The 23,327-nt window shown below is 39.5% G+C and overlaps 1 protein-coding gene across 1 annotated transcript in view; it reads left to right on the top strand.

The window, feature by feature from the left end:
• Positions 1-2,491: 2,491 nt before the first annotated feature.
• Positions 2,492-23,327, top strand: part of DOK6 (docking protein 6) — a 419,479-nt gene continuing 398,643 nt past the window's right edge. Inside the window, exon 1 of the mRNA XM_004279999.3 lies at positions 2,492-2,876. Within this exon, the coding sequence (XP_004280047.1) occupies positions 2,811-2,876 (66 nt within the window). The 5' untranslated portion in view covers positions 2,492-2,810. The remainder of the gene's footprint in view (positions 2,877-23,327) is intronic.

The following is a 23,327-nucleotide window of genomic DNA, read 5'->3' as shown; positions in this document are numbered from 1 at the left end:
TCCTGTAGTTTGCAAAGGAAAGTTTTGTTTTGTAAGAAACGAGCTTATAAATGCAGGAATAAAATCAAATTAGAAAATCAAAATGTTGCAATCCATAATAAAACAATGTATCTAAACAATGGTCATCAGGGGCTGCAAAAACGATTAGGTGGAAGGTTGGAGGAGAATTTTGTAATGTATGGATCAGGATAACAACACTTGATTCCTTTCATCAGTGGGATAGTCAGACATTTTGTTTGCTTTGATGTGATTCAGTAGGATATATACAGCACCTCATCAATTATTCTTGAAAACAAAAAGAAGAATGTACTCAAATGTCTAAGTCACATTACTAGTTTGGGGCTTAGGTGACTAAAATAAATTATGCCATGAGAATACAAGCAACCAACCCAGACCTAGAAGAATTTACATGACAAATTTATATTACATAACCTAGTGTTTTCAAGAGGCTAACAAACAACATAAAAAGAGGGGGAGGGTATTTTGTCATAGACACACACACACACACACACACACACACACAAATTGCTATACCAGCAATATAAGAATCAAACAAATATAGGGTAATATTTACATCGTATTAGGGTATTATAAAGACCTACATAAGCATATGAACAAAGGCAAAATCATTCCATAATCTTTAAAAGCCAGAGTTACCAACCTTACCTTATCCTTGGGTATGCCTTAAGATTGTTGCTGAGACAAAATTAATCCCTGACTTCAAACAGCTTACAATCAATTTGTGGAAACCGATTATTATATAAAGGATGGTGGAAGTTAGTGGTCAGGGAAATTATTGTGGACACAAAACCTATCTTGAAATTGTGCCTCTGAAACTGAACATCTCTGAGCCTCAGTTTCCTCATCTATTAAATAGCCAATATCCTTGGGTTGCAAAGAGGACTGAATTGAATAATGTATTTAAAGTATCAGCAAATCTAAAACAGTCTTCACATGAAGAAAAGAAATAACAGCCATGTAGTGTACGAAATAGTAACAAATGTGTGGGCTGGACCACATGCTCCACGTATTTGGAGAAAGGGAATCACACCAAGTTAACGGAGTTTACTGCAAGTATCAGAATTTGAACTCATTCTGAGTGGCAGCCTAAGGAATCTTGCCATGTGATTGGATATGTCTGCCCCGGCACCTGGCCCTCTGCATGGCGGATATCCAAACAAATGCTTGCTAAATAAATGAATGGATAGGAATAGTGTGCTGTTCAGCCAGGTTAGAGTTGCCGTTGGGTTATATGGGCTCTGCATAGAGACTCTTGCTAATGATGGGACCAAAATCACCTTTGGGGCGTCCATTTGGTAGGGTGAGGGGCATGCTACTTTATCCTGCAGGTTTTGATATTTTTCTCGCCTCAATCAAGTAGTTTCCTTTCTCTCTTACTATTGTTATGTTCCCAATAGGGCTAAGAAATTTAAACTGAGAACATGGAAAAATACTGCTCACCAAAATAAGCAGAAATAAACACGATCTTTTGACCTCTTATTAAACATAGACTCTATAAAGAAGTCACTTAGAAAATTTTCAATCATTATACATTATTTTTCTTAATTAGAAACATCCTTACTATGTATTAAATATCCTTCCCTATAGCAAAAATCCATATATTGTCCCCAACCAACATTTAATACTCCCTCATTTTTCCTTGAATCTTATCAAACGGATGTAATTTTTAGATTAAAATTTCTTTACAACAGAGAATAGCCTACTTCTAAATGTCACGCGTTCCTACATAAAGGGGTCAGAGTTCTTCATTGTTTTGTTTTTACGAGTGGAACATTTCCATAAATCATTTGCAACCACCGGTAACTGCTATGGTCTGCATTTCCCCTAGAAGATGAAAAGCCACGAGCCACTTTTAGTCATAGTTAACTAACACGCGGGCATAAATCACTCCACTCCAGCGCTCACGGCTTCTTCGGGAGAGGACGTCGGAGACCGGGGCCTCGCCTGATTGCTCCAGTCTTTCCAGCAGCAGAGGGATTAGACACATGCGCACGATTGGTCTCTTTGTGTGCACCGGGAAGGGCTTGGCGTCGATTTACAGTTCCTAACCTAACGGGGCAAAGACCTGGAGCGCGAGCGTGCGCTTAGGAATAAAAATGCACTGTAAAACACGGCCATTGAAATAAACAATTGCCTAGCTCCCGTTGGCCTTCTTCCCTGGGAGGATCCCCACCGCCCTTTCCCCGGTGTCCAGCTTGGGCGCGGAGATTAAGAGCCCGGGAATGAGGAGCCGTGGCCTCAGGAATCCCGCACCCGGGAGAGCGTGGCTGGCACAGGGAGCCGGGTGGGAGCGGGACCCAGGGCGCGGGTGGCGGGAGGAGCTCCCCGCCCGAGTCGCGAGTGATGGGGCGCGTCTTCCGAGTACCTTCTAGCCCAGCCACCCCGCGGGCCAGGGGGAGGGAGCCGGGCGGCGAATCGGCCCGCCCCCCCCGTTCCGCCCCTCCCCCCCGCGCTGGGGAGCCGCGATGGTGCACTCCGGCCAGCTGTGCGCCGCCGAGTGAGGCGCCAGCCCGTGGGTGCTACCGGGGGCGGCGGCTGCGCGGAGGGGGCGCCAGCAGCAGGCGGCGGCGGGGGGCGAAGGTGAGGACCGGAACGCGGAGGGCGGGCGCTGTTCGCGGCGCCGGGCCGCGTTCCCCGTCCGCGGTCACCCTGCCACCCAGCCTGCGTCCCCGGCGGCGGGAGCTCGGGGGCACCGGGCGGCGGCTGGCGGCGGCCGGCTGGATGCGAGACCTGCGCGGACCCCGTGGCGGACGGCAGCTCTCGACTCGGGGAAGCCGAACGCGCTGGCCATGGCCTCCAACTTTAACGACATAGTCAAGCAGGGCTACGTGAAAATCCGCAGCAGGAAGCTGGGGGTGAGTCGCTCGCTAGGCTTTCTCCTTCCCCTGCGCCCGTTTGGCGCAGCTGGCGTTGGGGGGCGGGGCGGGGAGAGGTGACCCACTCGGGGGCAGAGGCAAAGAAGGACCCGGCTCTCCCGCGGACGGCCCGCTTGTTGCTCGGCGGGGCTGGGGGCCCGCACCTGCCTCGGGGGGCTCTGCAGACCCGGCTGAGGGCTCCGGGAGCGCCTGGGTCCCCGTCCTCATGTGCGCGGCGCTGGTTTAGACCCAGACTAAGAAGTCTTGTAGGCGAAAGGGATGGTCAGTTCCGAGATGAATGCGCCCCAGAGGGGGTTTATATTCAGAGCAATCCACAATGCTCTGTTCTCAGGAGTGTGTGCCTTCGGGTACAACTGCTCTGTGTGCAGGACGTGGACACACGCTCTGGTGTGTGTGTGTGTGCGTTTAGAATCACCATTTTCCCCGCTTCCCCAGCCCGCTTCGAAATTCTCTTTTGATGCCTTGCCTGCGCCCCGCGTCCCTGCCAGCGACTGCCGGCGAGTTTCGTGCTCCCTGAGCAGTTGCCCACCGGCAGGCTCCCTGGCCGCGAGTGCGCCCGGACAGGTGGACCGAAGTCCGCGTGCACGCAGGTGTGTGCTCACGGCCGCTGACACGGGAGCGTTCACGACAGAAAAGTTTAGGGAGACCTTCTCTTGGTTTTTTGAAATATGCTCTGCCCGACTTGGGAGAGAAACAGTGTAGACCCCCGAGGGTTTAAAACTTCTCCAGTGACCGGATGAGGAGGTAAGAGGAACGCGTAGACGGCCCTAGAGGACCTGGGAGGTGGGCTGCAGGGAGTGGGAGGGGAGGGCGGGCACCTGGGCCGAGAGACGCCAGAGTGAGCAGACGTGGGGGGACGGTCGGAGCGACGGGCAGAGGTCCCCGCGGGAGCGCGCGCTGGGGGAGTGGGCACCCGAGGCCGGCCTGGGTGGGCCTGTCCAGAACGCGAGGGAAACTCGATCTGGGGGCCAAAGTGCCCGCTTTCCGGATTCCCTGGATGTCCACCTCACGCTACGGAGCTCCGGAATCCTGGGGCAAAGCGGCCTTGAACGAGAACATTCGCTGCCTTCCCTGCTGAATGGATGAATTACTCTAACTTGGAGAGGGAAAGAGAAGGAGGGAGAACTTCGTTATTCTCATTAAAAAGAAAGAAAGAAAGAAAGAAAGAGAAAGAAAATAAATGCTAAACGTATCGTTAGAAAACTAAGGTGGGGTAGAGTCCCTAAAAGAGGAAGGATCACCTCGCACCCAGAAGCCGCTTTGCGCGAGTTGGTGGACACAGGTGTTGGGGGAGGAGGGAGGGGACAGGCAGACTTGCCTTTTTGTGCTGCCCCCGTTGGGTTTCACGTTCGAGATGCAGACTGTACCCCAAGGACACACGGGACCCATTCTCCAACTTCAGCAGACCTGTAGAAGTGGGGAGCACAAACCTGGGTGAGGACAAAGCTCCCCTCGCCCCCGCCTGGCGCCTCGGTGCGCTGCTGCGCGCCCCGCCTGGCGAGAGAGGGCAGACGCGGCGTGCAGACCCTCGGCCGGGTTTCAAGGGCCGCTCCTGGGTAGAAGAATGCGCCTCATTCTTTCCCAGGGAGTGAAGGAAGAACCCTCGTGAAAAGCTGCAGTTGTCCGGCAGGCTGATGCCTTCTCGCGGCCCGGACGTATTGCTCAAATCTGTCACCCTGACAGCCATCGGCCAAGACAGGAGGTGCGGAGCTAGGGCTTGGGGGCGCGGAGGGCGGAGAGGGGGGTAAGAACTGTTCCAGGAACTTGACCTTTGAAGCCCTTTGCTCTCCCACGGGATGCTTGCTCATCATTCTCGCTCTTGCGTCTTCTTGAAATCTCAATTGTGTCTGACACTTCACACGCTATAAGCTAATGGATGATTTAAGTCCCCCGGGGAGATGTGCATCTGCTTCCACAGTCACCGTGTACGTGAAAATCAGACTAAGGAACAGAACGCTGAGAACCCCGCCTTGCGCACTTGGCCTTGGAGTCTATAGGATTCCTCCCCCATCAGAGCTTTCCAGGATTTCATATAATTAAAACTGAATTTGCATCTTAATTATAAGATAGGATCCAGGGAAAGAGCGCTGAATGTTTCTTGGGTAACTATGGCATGTACAGCCTTTGAAATGCCCTTTTAGAACACCATACACCGTTTCCCCCCTAAAGATGTGTGCAGATGTTTATTTCATTTCCAAAGCATCTCTTTCCACACCCACTGTTTAGAGCTATGCATGTGTAAAGGACAGCCTTCACAGAAAACAATAAAAGCATGTTTACTTCAGAGTTTGATGTTGAAACAGTTTGCATTGTTTTAATATCAAAATATTAAACTAAATTAACCTTGACTGTTTTTGAGAATATTATTTATTTTAAAAAACTTTAGCAACTTTTCTATTCAGAATATGCTAGTATTCAGAAGGGTGAATTCCAATGACAGAACTTCACACAGATGATTCTGTGAAGCTTAATAAGTTAAATGGGTCCCGTAAGATAGTAAAACACTAAGTGAATATCATGTGCCTTAAAAATGAAAATGTATAATCATACCCAAAATCATAGTTATAGGAATTATCTAAGCATTAGATGATAGGAATCAGTTATAGGAATTATCTAAGCATAGTTTTCCTAGTTAATAATACATATTCATAATTTTATGGGCTCAGAACTATGAACTTTTCTAAATAAAAGAATACTTTTAACTCAGAGGATACATAATGGTTTTTTTATGGGTTATGTTCAAAATTAAATTTCACAATAAAAATAATTCTAATTAAATATGCACAGATATTTGATTTAGTATGGGTAGAATGCATGCTTTCAAGAACCAAATTTTATAGTATTCTAAGGGAGAAGAAGGCCTGGTTGTGAGGCCAGTTGTATCAGAGATGAAAATGATGACATGAAAATATATTTTGAGATAAAATATTTAATGTGCCCTTTACTCCTCACAAGTTAGTGCTTATTATTATGCTGAATGAGGGCAGAAAAGCATTTCCTACCCTCTAGGCAGTGGGGCACCCCTTCCAGAGGTGCTTCCAGGTCAAAGTGTTTGAAAGGGCCCCTGCCCTGTGTCTTTTTACAGAACCTAGTGCTACCTGTTGAGGATAATTCCTTAGCCAAATAGTTGGGTGAAGTAGTAAGTGTTAAACTTTTTTTTTGTTGTTTGCTATCAAATTTGTCTTGGATCATTAATCAGTTTTTCTTCCATTTAGGAAAATAATTTTGAGAAAAAATAGAATCATCTTCCTGAATTTTACTCTTGTCCTTTAAAAAATATGCTTGTTAAGTCATTATTTATTAATTTATTTTTGGCTGCGTTGGGTCTTCGCTGCAGCACGCGGGCTTTTCTCTAGTTGTGGCGAGTGGGGGCTGCTCTTCATTGCGGTGCGTGGACTTCTCATTGCGGTGACTTCTCATTGCGGAGCACGGGCTCTAGGAGCGCGGGCTTCAGTAGTTGTGGCTCACGGGCTCTAGAGAGCAGGCTCAGTAGTTGTGGCGCAGGGCTTAGTTGCTCCGTGGCATGTGGGATCTTCCCGGACCAGGGATGGAACCCGTGTCCCCAGCATTGACAGGCAGATTCTTAACGACTGCATCACGAGGGAAGTCCCAGTCATTACATTTTTGAAGGTATTAAATCATTAAAAGTATAATGATGACTCTTATAAAGAATCATTTCTTTAAATTCTCTATTAATTTTTCATTATATTACATTACCATTTCTATAAATATATTGTTTTCCTTTTGCAGGATTTAAAAGCGCTTACTGTAGTTTAGTTCTCACCATCTTATCTGTTGCATGATTTATATTATAATTCACAAGATACCATGGTGGCCAGTATTTTTTTTTTTAAGAAAAGAGTACTTAAAAACTCTAATAAATATAAAACAAAGCAAATGCTTTTTGGTCAATATTGTTTATCTCTTAGCCTTTATTATCTATTTTTCTTCTGACCTCTAATAGGTTAAATTTAGTCAGCAAGGCATATATTGCAAAATATCCAACCTGTTCTTGGTTTGCAGATAAACTAAGAACACAATTGCTGAAACTGTTACTAACTTTATATGGGGCTTATTGACTCTATAAATGTAGCAAAAGTAAATGCAGCATTATGCAGTGATATCACCATATCATCACCATCATTGCCACCAGTGTACAAATTCCAGCCTGCAAATAGTCTACAGTAATTCTGCAGTTTGACTGCTTCTAGACTGTCACATCATTGTTTTCAAGGAATTCTATTCAAATACATCATTGTGAATATTCACAGGCACGTTGTGCATAGACAAGTAGTATTTTATGTAGCTTTTTTTTCTAGTTCTTACTCAAAGTTAGCTGAGAGATTGGATTGGTATGTGTGGGTATTGAAGGAGTGTCTCAGGATAGGGTGGTATTACATGTGCAACAAATGGTCAAATCATGGAGCATCTCCTGTTTATCAGGTGGCGTACACTGGGTGTGTGTGTGTGTGTGTGAATATTCCAGAGTCATGTTGTATTAAGTCAAGGTTGTTAACAGTGGATACCTCCTATATCACCACCGCTCATGGTACACTAGGTCAGTAATAATCTCCTTGTCCCCACCTGGCTGTAAGGGAAGCAGGGAAATATAGAGCACAATTCTGGAGTATTTGATGAGCACCAACTTTATGAGCTAATCATCTATTCAGGATTTTCTCTTTTGCATAGTCTCCATTTGTTTTAACAATTATTGTGGATTCATCTATCTCATGCCCTCTCTCCCTCCTTGATTAAAACCTTGAGACACCCCCATACCTGGTTTGATGATTATTTATCTGCTTCTCGTAAACTCTTCTGAATTTTCCTGTCCTTTTACAAACAGCTTTTATCTGATGATGGAAGAGAGTATTTATGAGAGATGTTTTTGAAAATTTATCCCGTTACAGAATCTCCCTCATTAATATGAATGGGAATTTTTGTGGGTGCATTTGCATCGTTTTTGGTCCATAGAGCATTTGAAAATTTCTTTGGTCTCCCAAATCTCTAGAAACTATTTTGTGAAGAGCGATTATATCATGTATGAAATGCATTACCAATTTGCCAAGAATTAGATACAATAAATGTATTTAAGATAAGATATATAAATAACAATAATTCTGACCATTCAAAAGTTCAAAAGAACTTTCAGGATCATTACCTCAGATATGAGTTCTCAATTTAAGTATTTAAGATGTAGAAGTTGTATTGGGTGCCTTTAAATCTTTACCCATTTGTGAATATTGTATATCCTGGGCATTTTGCTTTCTGAAATGGATCCATTATATCCATGGTGATTTATCATTTACCTCTTTCTCATTAAATATGGATTTAGAATGTATAAAAATTTTAATTATTTGAGCTCTCTTTCTCTTTCAGATTTTTATTTATGGTGGCTATTATGTATACGTTTAACATGTGTACATACCACTTATTTCTGTATCTATATATATGTCTGCAAAAATCACTTGTTCTTAGAATTTTAGAGTAGAAAATGGTCTTGTATACCTTCTATTCAATCTCTCTATACTAATTTATTTGCAACCGTATGTTTGTGTATATGACATTTTAGCTATTCTAAAGAAATTCTATTATCTGAATTAGTGAGACTTTTTCCTTTTTAAAACATCCCTATGTATGCATATGGACATGCCTGAGTTTCTTTGAATTTTCAAAACTTAAAGCCAAAAGCAAAGACAATAAAAGTAAGCCTAACTGTAAAAACCAAAGCCAGACATTTTGCTGGCTTTGATAGTAAATGATTATGCCCATGCAATACCTGGGGGAAGCCATTAAATCAGGTGTGAGATATAAGAGTTCACATCTCAGTTTTTGACTTGCTAGGTTTACAGATGACTGCTGTCAAGGTGAACTTTAAAAGCTGGCATTCCCTCAGATAACAAAGATTTTACTCAGTACTCAGGGAAATCTTTTAAAGGACGAAAATAGCGTAATCAAACAGTGGTCAACTATCTTTGTAAGTTTTACATTCCCAATTTCCTTAAAAGTATTTCAGAAGTGCTCGATAATGGTTGACATTGGGGATGAGTATAAAATAACATGAGTATAAAATAACATATGTATTTGAAATCGGTGTCATTGTTTTGAAGTATTTTTATTCTAATGTGTTGTTCTATTTGGGTCATAATAAGCCATGTGACTACTACTGAGTAAGACTATTGAGTATTCCTATCGTTGGTCTGTTTCTGTTTCCATCCACTTCGTTTTAGACACTGTAGAATTTAAAAAGCAAGCAATACAAATAAAAGCTACCTGTATTCCCACCATCTACAGATCATCTCTAGATTTTGTAAATTTTGAAGTGCTGGTTTAAAGGAAAAAGTAATTTCTACCAATTGAGACAAACTAATTAAAATAGAGTATACTATAGTTTCTTTGCCTTCAGTTTATAGCTTTTGCTTCATTTTACTCACGGTATTTTCTTTATTCTTCAAGCTCTGGGTAACTTGTCCAGAGAGGCCAAGAATTCTAGGTAGAGAACATTTTCGTTAACTTTCTGCATAAATCTCCATTAGTTTTTTTTTTTTTTTTTAACATCTTTATTGGAGTATAATTGCTTTACAATGGTGGCCATTAGTTTTTATTTTAAGATACAGGGCAGGATTATCTTCTGAGTAATTCATTTTTACATTATAACACTATTTCCCACTGAGAATATTGCACCTGTCAGTCAAACTGGATGGAATAAGGAATGATATTTTGTTATGAGCAGAGAACAGCAATTCATTTAATAAAGAAAACTATTTTCATGTTATTTGAAATGAATGGTGGTTGTAATCTTTGAACATGTGCAAAGTGCTTTGCCTGCTATTTTACTGACTCCATTGCATAAAGCTTGGCTTAACAGTAAAATGACTTGGAGGACAAATACAGTGAAGTTTGAGACTTTTAAAAAAAATTGATACAGTGAAGTTTGAGACTTTTTTTAAAAAATTGATTAATTAATTTGTTTTTGGCTGCATTGGGTCTTTGTTGCCGTGCTCAGGCTTCTCTTTGTGGTGGCTTTTCTTGTTGCAGAGCATGGGCTCTAGGCACGTGGGCTTCAGTAGTTGTGGCATGCGGGCTCACTAGTTGTGGCTCATGGGTTCTAGAGCACAAGCTCAGTAGCTCTGGTGCCTGGGCTTAGTTGCTCCATGGCATGATGGGATCTTCCCAGACCAGGGCTCAAACCTGTGTCCTCTGCATTGGCAGGCGGATTCTTAACCACTGTGCCACCAGGGAAGCCCTAATTTGAGACTGTATAATAGTAACATAATCATGTTGCATTGGGTGTACCATGCATCTTACAGCTTACAAAGAATTTTCACGTATATTTTATAATTCTCCCAGCATACTTTTGAAAGTATATTTAGTTTTTAACCCCATTTTATACATAAGCTAAAATTTAAAAGAAGTAAAATGAATCAGCCAGGTCTACAGAGACACAGATTGGGTTCGTATGTGTGAGTGCGTATACTCAAATCTAGGTTTTATAACTTCAAGTTCAGTGTTATATCTACTATGAACAGTTTCCACTTTGCAAAATATGTGGACAGGTAGTAACAGCTATGTGTACTATTCGAAGTAAATGTGTTTTCTTTAATTGGTAACATAGTGTAAAGCAAATATTATCATTAACTTAGCCTTAAGCTAACTGTATTGCATATAAAAGTGTGTTTGGCAGGTGGGAGGTGATGGAAATGGGTGAAGGAGGTCAAAAGTACACACTTTCAGTTATTAGATAAATAAGTTCTGAGGATGTAATATATACAATGGTGACTATAGTTAGCAATACTGTATTGTATATTTGAAAGTTGCTAGAAGGGTAGATCTTAACAGTTCTTATCACAAGAAAAAAATTGCAGCTGTGTGAGGTTATGGATGTTAACTAAACTTATTGTGTTGATCAGTTCACAGTATATACATATCAAATCATTAAGTTGTATACCTTAAACTTATACAAAGTTATATGTCCATTATGTCTCAATAAAGAGGGAAAAAAAGAGCTATGTAATGAAAGAATGTACGCCACAGTAAGGAGGTTCTATACAGATATTTCTCCAGGCCACTTGAATGGCCTTGATTTCATTTTCATTGTACCGTCTAAAACTCAGCTAATCTCTTCTTTTACGAAAGGCAAACAGGCTTCAAAAACCTACAGTGTCCTGGTAGAATTTAAAATGTTTTAAAAATATTTAAATCTATTTATTTTACCATTATCTTTATTTATGAAAAGCCATCTTTTGTTTAAGGTTGTCATATAAAAGCTTATGTTTGAATGAACTAAATGAAAAGTGAGTTTATTTAAAGAAAAACACAAGTAAAAAAATAATAAACATTTACTGGGATCTGGCAAATCAAAAGGTGACATAGTTATGCAGCAAAAAGTGTGATTGTGTTACCCTGTTGCTTTAATATCAGGCAGCACTGAAGTATACCCTGAACTCTGAGAGGCTGGGGTGGGTTGTGTGTTTATTTGTGTGGCTTGCTACTTTTAAGTGGCAGGAGTTGAAATAGGTATACTGAAATGATGTTCCTTTCTTTTCCCTTAGTTTCCTTATTTTTCTAAATTGGCTCTATGCCTTTGTCACCTACATTTGTAAACTTTTATATAAGATGTATTGCATGTGTAAACGTGTAGTTAATTTTCTCCTCATGATTTCTTCTTTGTAAATTTGAAATTACTTTTCCTGACCATTCACTATCCTTTTGAATATGCATGTATGTGTGTTTGTGTGTGTATACGTGTGTACATATGTACACATACATAGATACATGCATATATATAATGTGATATATATGTTATATATTAAATAGAATATGTCTATATCTCCAAATGGTCTGTTAGTCCTCATTCATGCTGAATTGTTATCCTTCCTGACTATGTAGAAGCACCTAGCCCAACTCCAGAAGAAAATGTGCACAAAATGTCTTAGCACACTTTTTAAAATATAAATTGTTACATGTTCACATTATACTTTATTTGGAAAAAATATTTGATATTAGTCTAAAATTGAAATTTAGTGTATCTTTCAAAAACTATAACTTTTAAAGGGTGGCAACCAGTAAGAGAAAATTCTGTATTTATCTCTGTCTACATAACTCTAGTGAAACTTCTCACATACTATTCAAGAAAAAGAACAAAAACATACTTTTGACATATTTGAACTTGCTTAGAAAACTATGCCTTTTCATTTAACTTACTAGGGAAAAGGAATACATCTCTCTGAGTGCTTTAAGGACCCTTGGGGCTATGCTGTAGAAAGGACCCATGTCATTTTACTGATGCTTTTATAAACTTCATTACACTTTGGAATCTTTAAGTATTAGCTATGTAATTCTTCTAAATAAAAGTACATCCAGTGCCAAATCATGATGTTTAGCTATAAGGTACCAAATTTATGTATAAGTATGAAATGTACTCTTCTATACATTTAAAACATAACAACTATTTAACGCTCCAAAGGCTACTTAACACTCATACTGTTGCATCCTGATATTTTGCATAATTCTCTACATTACTTAGCCCTCTATTAAAAAATGATTCTCAATATTTGTGAGGGACTGCACGCTGGAGTCCCTGGGATGGGTGTGGAACGTTGAGGTAAAGGGCCAGAATAAAGGAGCTTGCTCTGTCCTGAGAATCCAGGAAGTCACTCATGTGTTTACAGGAAAGGTTAAATGTTCATTCTCAAATCAGCAACATCCCTGAATCTTGGGTATGTAGAAAGGATTGTAGTCAAGTAGGACTTTTGGCAAGGAGACCAAATAGGAGTGGGTGTTAGTATCCACAAAAGGCACTGGTAATTCTAGTGGCTAGCTCTGATTGAGAATCACCGATGTAGAAGTATTTTTTCCAGCACTGAGAACAAACAGTTCTTCAACCTATTATTGTTTGCATTGAGAAGTCAGCTGTCAGTCATATTGCTACCTTTTGAAAAGGATTAGCCTTTTTTTCCTCAGGCTGCTTGTAACTTTCTCTTTTCCTGGTTTTCAGGAGTTTTGCTATCATATGTGGAGGTGTAGTTTTTATTCTGTTCATTATTTTGGGGTCTATAGTGCTTCTTAATTCCATTAGCTTGATATCTTCCTGCAGTTCTAAAAAATTATCCACTATTACTCTTTCACATATCAGTTCTGTCCATTTTTTCTCTTCTTCCTTACTCATATGTTAGATCATTTGTACCATACGTCTGTGCCTTTATACCTTTTCTTTTCCCTATTTTTGTGTCTTGAAGATTCAGGATGGATGTTTTCTACTGAAATTTCTTCCAGTTCACTAATTTTCTATTCAGCTGTGAATAATCTACTGTTATACCTATTCATTATTATCAATTTAAGTAATTTTTTCAGGTCTAGGATTTTCATTTCATTCTAATTTTTAGAATTTCCTATTAAAAATTCTCAGTTTTTATCCTTGGTAGTCTTCAGTGCCTTCAGATAGATGATTTTTGTATTTGTCCAGCATTTCTAATCAACAGCAGAAAGGCTGGCCTAAATTACCTGGTCCACCATTAACAGGAATGGAGCAGTCCCAGCTGGTTGAGTTTTATAGTGATTCCTTTGTGAGAGCTAGAGGCCATGTGGTCCTCTGGAACTCCACTGAGACCGAGGGTCAGCTGTAGCTCTTTCCTAGTAGTGAGACCCTCTCCCTGTGGGAATTTTGTCTTGAAATGTTTTCAACAGGTTATTTACCTCCACATTAGTACTAGGGTTTGTGATAGTGAAGTTGAAGAAAAATGAAGATATTTAAGTGATAGGACTAACTACAACTTTGCAGGTAGTGGACGTGGGTCTAACCTGCCCCTGTATAAAAATGGAGGGAAAACAAGGCAAGAATTCTAAGCCTGCTCTAGGGTTTGACTTAACGAACAAGGCCAAATAGTTCTTCCTGTTAAAGCAATGGTTCTTAGCCCTGGATACACATTGCAATCCTAGGAGAGGGGTTTTGAGTTTGTTTATTTTAGTATCTACTAAATGCAATGACAAGATCGGCTGCCAGAGAGGCTTATTTAGTTGATCTCTGGGCAGTAGAATTGTTTTTGTTTGTTTGTATTTGTTTGGTTTGGTTTTAATCTACCCAAGTGATTCTAGCATAAGTGAAGTACTTTTCACCAGAAAATAATTTCAAAGCAAGCTGTTTATCACTATATATTACCACAGAACTCTACTGAACTAGGATAAATAGTTTATAATATACCTCAAGAAGTAGCTAAACCAATTAACAATACAGTTCAGACATCCATCATTTATTTTTTTCACCCAGCATTTGAATGTTCTTCCAACTATTTGGAGAATAATCCCACATTATGGATGTTGAAGATAGCAAATAATGGCTCACATTGTAGAAGATAAAATACCAAAAATATTATTTCCTCATCTTCCTTGCTACTAGGGTATGAGAAATGAGCTGGTATTGCCAATTACATGTCTAGACATTGAGTTATTGATGCAAGAGGCAACCCAGTGGAGAAGTCTTCACAGGGCACGCAGAATAGTCCTTTCTCCTGGACTAATTTATTGATGCAAAAGTAGAAGCAATGCAAACTGTCCAAAAGCAATAGCTTCATCAAGAAACTTTAATAATTTAATGGGTCACTTATGGTTTCTTAGTCTTGAACCTGGTTCTCCAGCCTCTATTCCTGATTTGAGGTAATGAAAAATTGAATAAATGTTTTTCCATCTAAGTCAGCCATTGTCAGCTTTGATTACAACTAATAGCAACTAATACATCCGATGGATAAAATGGCGTTATTGGAAGTGATGCAATTAAATTTTAAAATATACTAAAATCCTATGTATACTAAATATATACTAAAATAACTGATTTTTAGAGTAATGGTTATTAAACAATTGTCCTTAACAATATGTAGACACTAGAATTCATTTTCTGTTGTGGTCACTCCTAATGTGGACGTATAGAGCATAGTTAGTGAATTACTCTGTTCACCCATGGAGAAGTTTAGGCGCTTTAATGGAAGCATACATTCAGACCCTATATAATTATGAAAAAGTTTGTTCTAGAAGAGGAACCCACACAAATGTACGCAACACATTTTTGACAAAGGTGCAGAAACAATTCAGTGAAGGAAGGATATCTTTCAAGTAAATGTTCTGGGAGCAGTTGGACATCCATAGGCAAAATGAATGAATCTCAACATAAACCTCACACCTTATAGCTCAAAATAGATTAGCGATTTAAATGTTAAAAGTAAAACTTGATAACTTCATAAAAATGAAAAACTTTTGCTTTATGAAAGAGCCTGTGAAGAGGATTTAAAGAAAGCTATTGCGGGGGGGGGGAGATTATTTACGAGCTACATGTCTCTAACAGAGAACTTGAATAAAAAACTCTTAAAATGCTGCAGTTAAATTTAAAAAACAATAATCCAGTTAGAAAATGGGCAAAAAATGAACTGATCCTTCACAAAAGTTGATATGCAGATGGAAAATAAGCACATGAACAGATGTTCAACATTATTAGCCACTAGTGAGATGCAAATTAAAACCACCGTGAGTTATCAGTAAACACCTATTGGAAAGGCTAAAATGAAAACCTGTGACAACAGCAAATACTGGCAAGAGGCAGAAAACCTGGATCACTCATACGTTGCTGTTGGGAATGTGACATGGTTCAGACACTCGTGAAAACAATGTGGCAGTTTCTTAATTAAACTAATTATGCAATGGCCATACGATCGTCAGCGGTACCATCCACTGGACATCTATCCCAGAGAAATTAAAACTTTTGTTCACAGGCAAACCATACACAAATGTTTGTAGCAGATTTATTTGAAATATCCCCAAACTGAAAACAAACCAGATGTCCATCATTGGGTGAGTGGTTAAACTGTAGGACATCCACATCATGTAATACTACTCAGCAATAAAAAGGATTAAACCACTGATAACCCCCAAAGATGAATCTTGAGAGAATTATGTTGAGTGAGTGAAAAAAAAATCCCAAAATGTTATAAACTGTGTGATTTCATTTATATAACATTCTTGAGATACAAAATTGTAGAAGTGAAGAATAGATTTGTAGTAGCCAGAGGTTATAGACAGGGGAGAGCAAGTGGAGTTTGTGTGTGGATAGGGTGATAAAAGGGCAATGTGAGGGATCTTTGTGGTGATGGGGATATTTTGTATCTTGACCATATTAATTGACATCCTGGTTGTAATAGTGGACTATATAAGATGTTCCCATAGAGAAAATTGAGTAAAGAGAATGCAGGGTCACTCTGTATTATTTTTCATAACTGCATGTGGAACTACAATTATCTCAAAAATGTTTAATTAAAAAATGTAAGCGGGGGGCTTCCCTGGTGACGCAGTGGTTGAGAGTCCGCCTGCAGATGCAGGGGACACGGGTTCGTGCCCCGGTCCGGGAAGATCCCACATGCCGCGGAGCGGCTGGGCCGGTGGGCCATGGCCGCTGGGCCTGCGCGTCCGGAGCCTGTGCTCCGCGGCAGGAGAGGCCGCAGCGGTGAGAGGCCCTAGTACGCAAAAAAAAAAAAAAAAAAAAAAATGTAAGCGGGGCATCAAAATGTAGCCCCATTTTACAAATGTGATACCTCTGAGCCTCACTTTTCTTATTTGTAAAATGAGGGTAAGAATACCAACCTCATAGTACTTTGTTAACGTTAAATAACTGTAGTTTACAAGATCTGAAACAGACCTTGGTCTATGATGCTCAAAGTCCTTGACAGAGCTACTGAAAGTGTATCCCTTTGAAAAGGAATATGCATCTTTGCAGCCCTTTTGAATTGGGGTCCCATAAGCAAAGAAAGCCTTATGTGAGTAATGCTTCAGTGACCATGGGAGTGTAGATAACTCTACTAGAATCCTGATTTTAATTTCTTTGAATATGTACTGAGAAGTGAAACTGCTGTATCCTATGTAGTTCTGTGTTTAATTTCTTGAGGAACCTCCATACTGTTTTCCATAGTGGCTGCACTGACTCCCCTGCCCACCAAAGTGCACTGAGTTCCCTTTTTTCCACATCTTTGCCAACACTTGTTATCTCTTGCCTTTCTGATGTTAGCCATTTGAACAGGTGTGAGGTGATGTCTCACTGGGGCTTTGATTTGCACTTCCCTGATGATTAGTGATGTTGAGCACCTTTTCCTGTACCTGTTGGCCATCTGTATGTCTTCTTTGGAAAATATCTATTTAAGTCCTCTGCCCATTTCTAAGAGTGTTGTTGGTTTTTTTGCTGTTGAGGTGTATAAATTGTTTAAATATTTTGGTTATTGACTCCTTATCGGATACATGATTGGCAAATATTTTCTCCCATTTCATAGGTTGCCTTTTTATTTTGTGGATGGTTTCTTTTGCTGTGCAGAAGTTTTTTTAGTTTGAAAATATAAATGTTGAATATTTTGCAGTTGCACATTAGTGTTCTCTGTGAAACGAGGTTTATTTTATATCAGCTATATTTGCCCACAGGACACCTTAATTACTAGGAGCCAAGCGGCTTGAACATTCCATTGACTCTGGAGACAAACAGCAGTGCAAACTTCTCTACCTTTGCTTTTGAGCTCAAAGTGAGCCACCTTGTCCAAATTTTAGAAAATGTCATTACTGAGAAGATAAAGTTCAGCAACAATTCAATGAAATTTCATTTTGTATCTCCAGTAAGAGATCACTTGGCTACATTCCCATCCAAAAAGTGCCATTATCTGTTTTGATTCTCAAGGTGATACCTAGTTGCAGCTCCTTTTTAAATGATAATAAAACTGCCCAGAATACAAAATAAATGAAGTCCCAAATACAGCCTCTAGGAATACGTTTCAGTTATTATGCTCTCTGATGACAGGTTAATTTCAGTACCTGGATAGAAAGTGAAGGGGGAACCGAAAAATTGCTTTTAAAAAATAGCTTAACACCTGAGGCATTTGGGTATCTGACTCATTTAGGATTCAGAATCAGTGGTGAAGGAAATAATCATTTTGCTACGCAATTAGAATCTGTAACATATTTGGTATGTTTTTCAATTAAAAATATCAAGACTATGTTACTGTATATTAACATTAAGGGTATATTAATATGAAATATTAGTATTAATTAAGGGTATATTAATATGAAATATATCAAGATGAAGCAGTAAAAGTAAGGAAAAGGAAAATTAGCATCAATACCTGCAAGTTTAGTATGTACTATGCACAGGGGGTACAGCAATGGGTAAGAACCAATGTCAGACTAGCTTAGCCTGGCACAAAAGCAGGCAGTCAATAAACCTTTGCTGAATTGTTGAATCAGTTTATATTCAGAACTGCACTATCAGGGTTTTGATTGACACATAGAGGAGGACACTGCTGTCTTGGAGGCACTTTGTAATTTACCTCTTCGTAATTAGCTTTAGCATTATCAACTGAATTGCAATACAAAGGCTATAATAGGCGATATATCAGCTAGAAAATGTCTTAATATCTTACCTAGGGCTTCCCTGGTGGCGCAGTGGTTGAGAGTCCGCCTGCCGATGCAGGCGACACGGGTTCGTGCCCCGGTCCAGGAAGATCCCACATGCCGCGGAGCGGCTGGGCCCGTGAGGCATGGCCACTGAGCCTGCGCGTCCGGAGCCTGTGCTCCGCAACAGGAGAGGCCACAACAGTGAGAGGCCCGCGTACCGCAAAAAAAAAAAAAAAAAAACTTACCTAAAGATGTTATTCAATTTATAATATTTTTTAACTTCACCTAAAGACACTTTCTGAAAATTCTTTGAGAAAGCACTAAAATTTAGCTTCCCTAAGAACATACCATGCAACAACAAAAACCCCCAAAGTGCATTTGTTTTGCATAAGTTTTGTTTAAAGGCTACCTAAATTTTTTTTATTAATTTTTATTGGAGAATGGTTGCTTTATAATGTTGTGGTATACATCAGTGCACAACAAAATGAATCAGCCATACACATACAGATATTCCCTCCCTCTTGGACTTCCCTCCCATTTAGGTTACCACAGTGCATTAGGTAGAGTTCTCTGTGCTATATGGTATGTTCCCAACAGTTGTCTACTTTATACATAGTATCAATAATGTATATGTGTCAATCCTAGTCTCCCAATTCCTGCCACCCTACATCTTTCCCCCTTGGTATCCATACATTTGTCCTCCACATCTGTGTCTCTATTTCTGTAAAGGCTACCTAAATTAAAAAAAAAAAATTAAGTTCTATAATATTAGATGTATTTCTTGTGTTTTATTTGTTTCAGTTGCTATTTTGACTGTTCTTTATGTATATATTTATTTTTAATATTGGTTTTGAAATTTCAAATAGTATATGAATTAGAACCTTATGATAACTGTTTTTGAGCAAGAGGAATTTTCCATTAAGAGTCATACCAACAACTTGGTTTTTTTTTGGTGGTACGCGGGCCTCTCACCGCTGTGGCCTCTCCCGTTGCGGAGCACAGGCTCCGGACGCGCAGGCTCAGCGGCCATGATTCACGGGCCCAGCCACTCCGCGGCATGTGGGATCTTCCCGGACCGGGGCACGAACCCGTGTCCCCTGCATTAGCAGGCGGACTCTTAACCACTGTGCCACCAGGGAAGCCCAGTTCCCCCTTTAAAATAGCACCTTCTTCAGTGGGTAGGTCAGATATCATCTTTATTTTACAGAGGAAGACTGTGATTTTAAGGGAGGTAAGATAACACTGAGTCTGAAGGCTTCATTCTTTTACACTCATTTCTAGTTTCTTCTCAGAATACCTGTGCTAACTACTGCACACATTTTGATGACAATGTATTTCACTCTTACCCCAGTAGAAGCTGCCCTCTGATATGGCATCCTTGACTAGGACATGGTATACTTTTTCTTAATAACCTATTTTATGTAGGTTTCCTCCCAATATAGATTGGAGCCATTTAATATCTCTGTTGTAGTGCTTTGTCTCTGCTGTGTCTCAGTTCTTAATCTCAAAGATAATGTCACCAGTGGGTCCTCAGAGCTCTTTAACACTTTCCCTTTGCTGCGTGTAATCTGCCGGCCTTGAAACCTAGGTCCATGCGTCGCTTTAAATGTGTTTGAGAATTATGAAATTTTCTCACTTGTCTTTATTTTTAAACATGAAAACCATTACCAAAATAGTCCTATATGCAAAAGTGTAATTCTGAAATGTCTTCTTCCATCTCATTGATGTTGACTTTTATGATATGTGATTTTATGACTTCGATGGAGCTGATGGCTATCCCTCTTCTAGCAATGACTACATTCTTTTTGTCTCTGAAACGACTCTCCACAAACCTCTGCTTCAGGAAAACTCAGTATTTCAGATTATTCACACGATTTAAGCCTCAACTCAAGAGTTCCAAGCTTCAAGCATTAGCACAGTATAGTGGGGAGGAAAAGCTCTGGAAAGAAAGAGCTTCAGTTGAGTCCACTGACTTTCCAACTCTGTACCTCATCTGTAAATAGAGTGTCACATGCCAAAAGGCTATTCCATAGGTTACTGTAAGCTGTAAATAAGATAAAATATTCAAAGTGCAGGAACATGGTAGACTGCACGACTTTTACCTATTGATAGTGGTATTTCTAAACAACAGACACGGACTTGACTAGCCACAGTGAAGCAGTATCACCATTTTGGAGTATTTTATATATTTCACCCCTTTGGGACAGTACCTCTTTCTTTGCTTTAGGCAACACGCTTCACTGGGTTTTATGTTTGACGCAAAGTGGGAACATGGCAGGATTTTAATCCAGAGCAATTACTTGATTAAAGGTGTTTTAGACATTTTAGTCTGGCAAAATGATGTGCATGGATTGATGTAAGTGAAGGCATGGTGACCAGAGTGAAGTTGGCTAGGGTTGATCACGCCTTGGCCACACCTGCATTGGGGCTGCCATGCTTCCTCACCTGGAGTGCTGGGCCTCCTGGGTTGTGCTTGACTAGCTCTTCTCTGTTATTTGATGTTTTTTTTTCGACCGTCACTTCGTTTCAGCTAATAGAAGCACATAGTATCACCTAGGAAGCCCTCCACTTCTGGGCCTTCCATTGTATACACCTTACCAATTTCCAGCCCTAAATGCACGTGCTCTGTTTCTAATAGCTGGTGTCACGTCTGTGTGGAAGGCGAGGAATCCCTACATTTGTGCGTCCTTCTGCCTTTTCAGCTGCATCTTTCACTGGCTTCCTCCCCTCCTCCTGCCCTCCCCGTGCCCACCACTGCAAGACTCCTCTTGATGGTCTGTTTCTTAAACTCTTACCTCTTTTTCTTAGAATCCTTTTTCAGTCCTGAGCCCTACAGTTTTATTCCTACTTCTCAAAAGATTTATCTAAAGTAGATATTTTAATCTCACTTCCAATCTCCAGATTGGCATATGCCCAAATGTTTATGAAAGCTTTCCTTCTTAATACCCATAGTGCACCCCAATGCAACGAGGCTAAATAGAGCACTTCATCACATATAAACATATATAAGTAGATATTTCTATTAACACTACCAGTCATTTCAAAATGACTACCACATCTTAGAGACCATACTGGCTCTTCCCTTTCTCTGATTCACTACAGACAACCAAATGCCGTATCTTATTGGTGCTGCCTGCAAACGTCTTTGTCCTCTGTGGTCTCTTTCCAGTTGAAATTCTGCTTCTATAACTTCAGGCTCAAATGTTGGTGGGATTTTCCAACAGTTCTTTTTACTGCCAGCTCGATTACCCTTGTACTTCTGCCAGATTAATTTTCCTAAATTTCAGCTTGAAACATATAATTCCCCCTCTTAAATTTTCCCATGGTTTCTCATTACCTAGAGTAATAATTAAAACTAAAACTTGTAATTCAAAGCTATCGACACTATCTACCATTGTTTCATTTAGGTATTTTAATTACATAATATTTCAAACATACTGGAAATTATATAGAATCGTATTACAAACTGCCACATAACAGACTACCCATATTTTACCAATCTTATCACAGTAACACACTGAACAATTGTACTCAGTATTTATCTATGTTACTACATATATCCAGTTTGTTCATTTCAATGGCTGTATTGTCCTGTATTACATAAATAAACTATACTTCTTCTGTTAATGGACATCAATGAGGTTTTTCTATTTTTGTTATTATAAACTATACTTCAACAAATACACTTATATAATTCTCTTGATCCTATGTATCCAAGTTTCTCCAAGGTATGTGGTTAGAATTAGAATTGTAGTTTTTAAAATATGTGCATTTTCACTTTACTAGGTGTTTTCAGATTGCTCACAAGTAATTGTTCCAGTTGTTCCAATGAAATGGGAGAACTTATATCACATCCTTAGAAGCAATTGATATTGCCATATTTCTTTAAGTTATGAAACATTTCAAGCAGAGAACGTAAAACTGTCTTAAAAATAACATTTTGCTATATTTACTTCACTTTTTAAAAACAGAAATAAAATGGGTAAAGTTGAAGCCCCAACACAGTAACTTCAGAAGTAAACTTACGTTTATAATTCTATGCATAGTTTTTCTATATTTATTATATTTTAATATTTATTTTAGTAATATGTGCTGTTGCTTTGCATAGTTTCAGCTTTATATAACTGGAATCATACACTTTGTAACTTCCTGAAACATACTTGACTTTGCTCAAGATTATGTTTTTTGAGATTTAATCATTTTGATGGAGTTTCTGTTTATTCATTTTATTCTGTACACTATTCCTTGGTATAAGTACTCCACAGTTTGTATTTCCTAGTGCAATGTGCAGGAGTTTTTTGTTTGTTTTTAGGTTATATGCCTAGAGGTGGATTTTCTGGGCATATGTTGGCACAGACTAGATATCGCCAAATCGTTTCCCAGATGGTATAGCCAAGTGCACTCTCCCCTGAATTTAAGTCCCTTTTACTCTGCTTCCTCACCAACATCTTATATTTTCAGATGAGACTTTTTCCTTCCTTGGATAAATGGGTGTGTGAAAGTTATATTTCTCTACAGTTTGAACACGTTTTCATATGTTTGTTGATCAATGGATTTTCCTGGTTTATAAATTCTCTCTTCAGTTCCACTGCCTATTTTTCTATGTGATATTTTTTCTTAATGGTTCATAGATGTTCTCTCTGTATTTTGAAGACGATTCTTATGCAGTTAATAAACTTTACAATTATCTTCTTTCATGTTATGGCTTGCCTTTAAATTTGCTTACGGTCTCCTGTGTCTTACTGATACTTTAAATTTTAATGAAATCAAACTTATTCTCTTTATGGCTTATACCTTTTGTGTCTTATTTAAGAAGTTACTCCACACGGTAGTATAAAACTGCTATTTTTCTGTTTTAGTCGGTTGCTTTCATGCATTTATTTATACACTTAGATCTTTAATCAACCTGTAATTAATCCTCATTTTAGGATTTACATTTGTAATCTTATTTGTTTCCCTATGGAGAGCCAATTTTTTCACCTTCATTTATTAAGTATTCTTATCCATGAGCTTGTGAAACAG

Source organism: Orcinus orca, chromosome 15 (assembly GCF_937001465.1).
Source record: "Orcinus orca chromosome 15, mOrcOrc1.1, whole genome shotgun sequence".
Taxonomy (NCBI): Eukaryota; Metazoa; Chordata; class Mammalia; order Artiodactyla; family Delphinidae; genus Orcinus; species Orcinus orca.
This window is presented reverse-complemented; position numbering and strand designations above follow the sequence as displayed.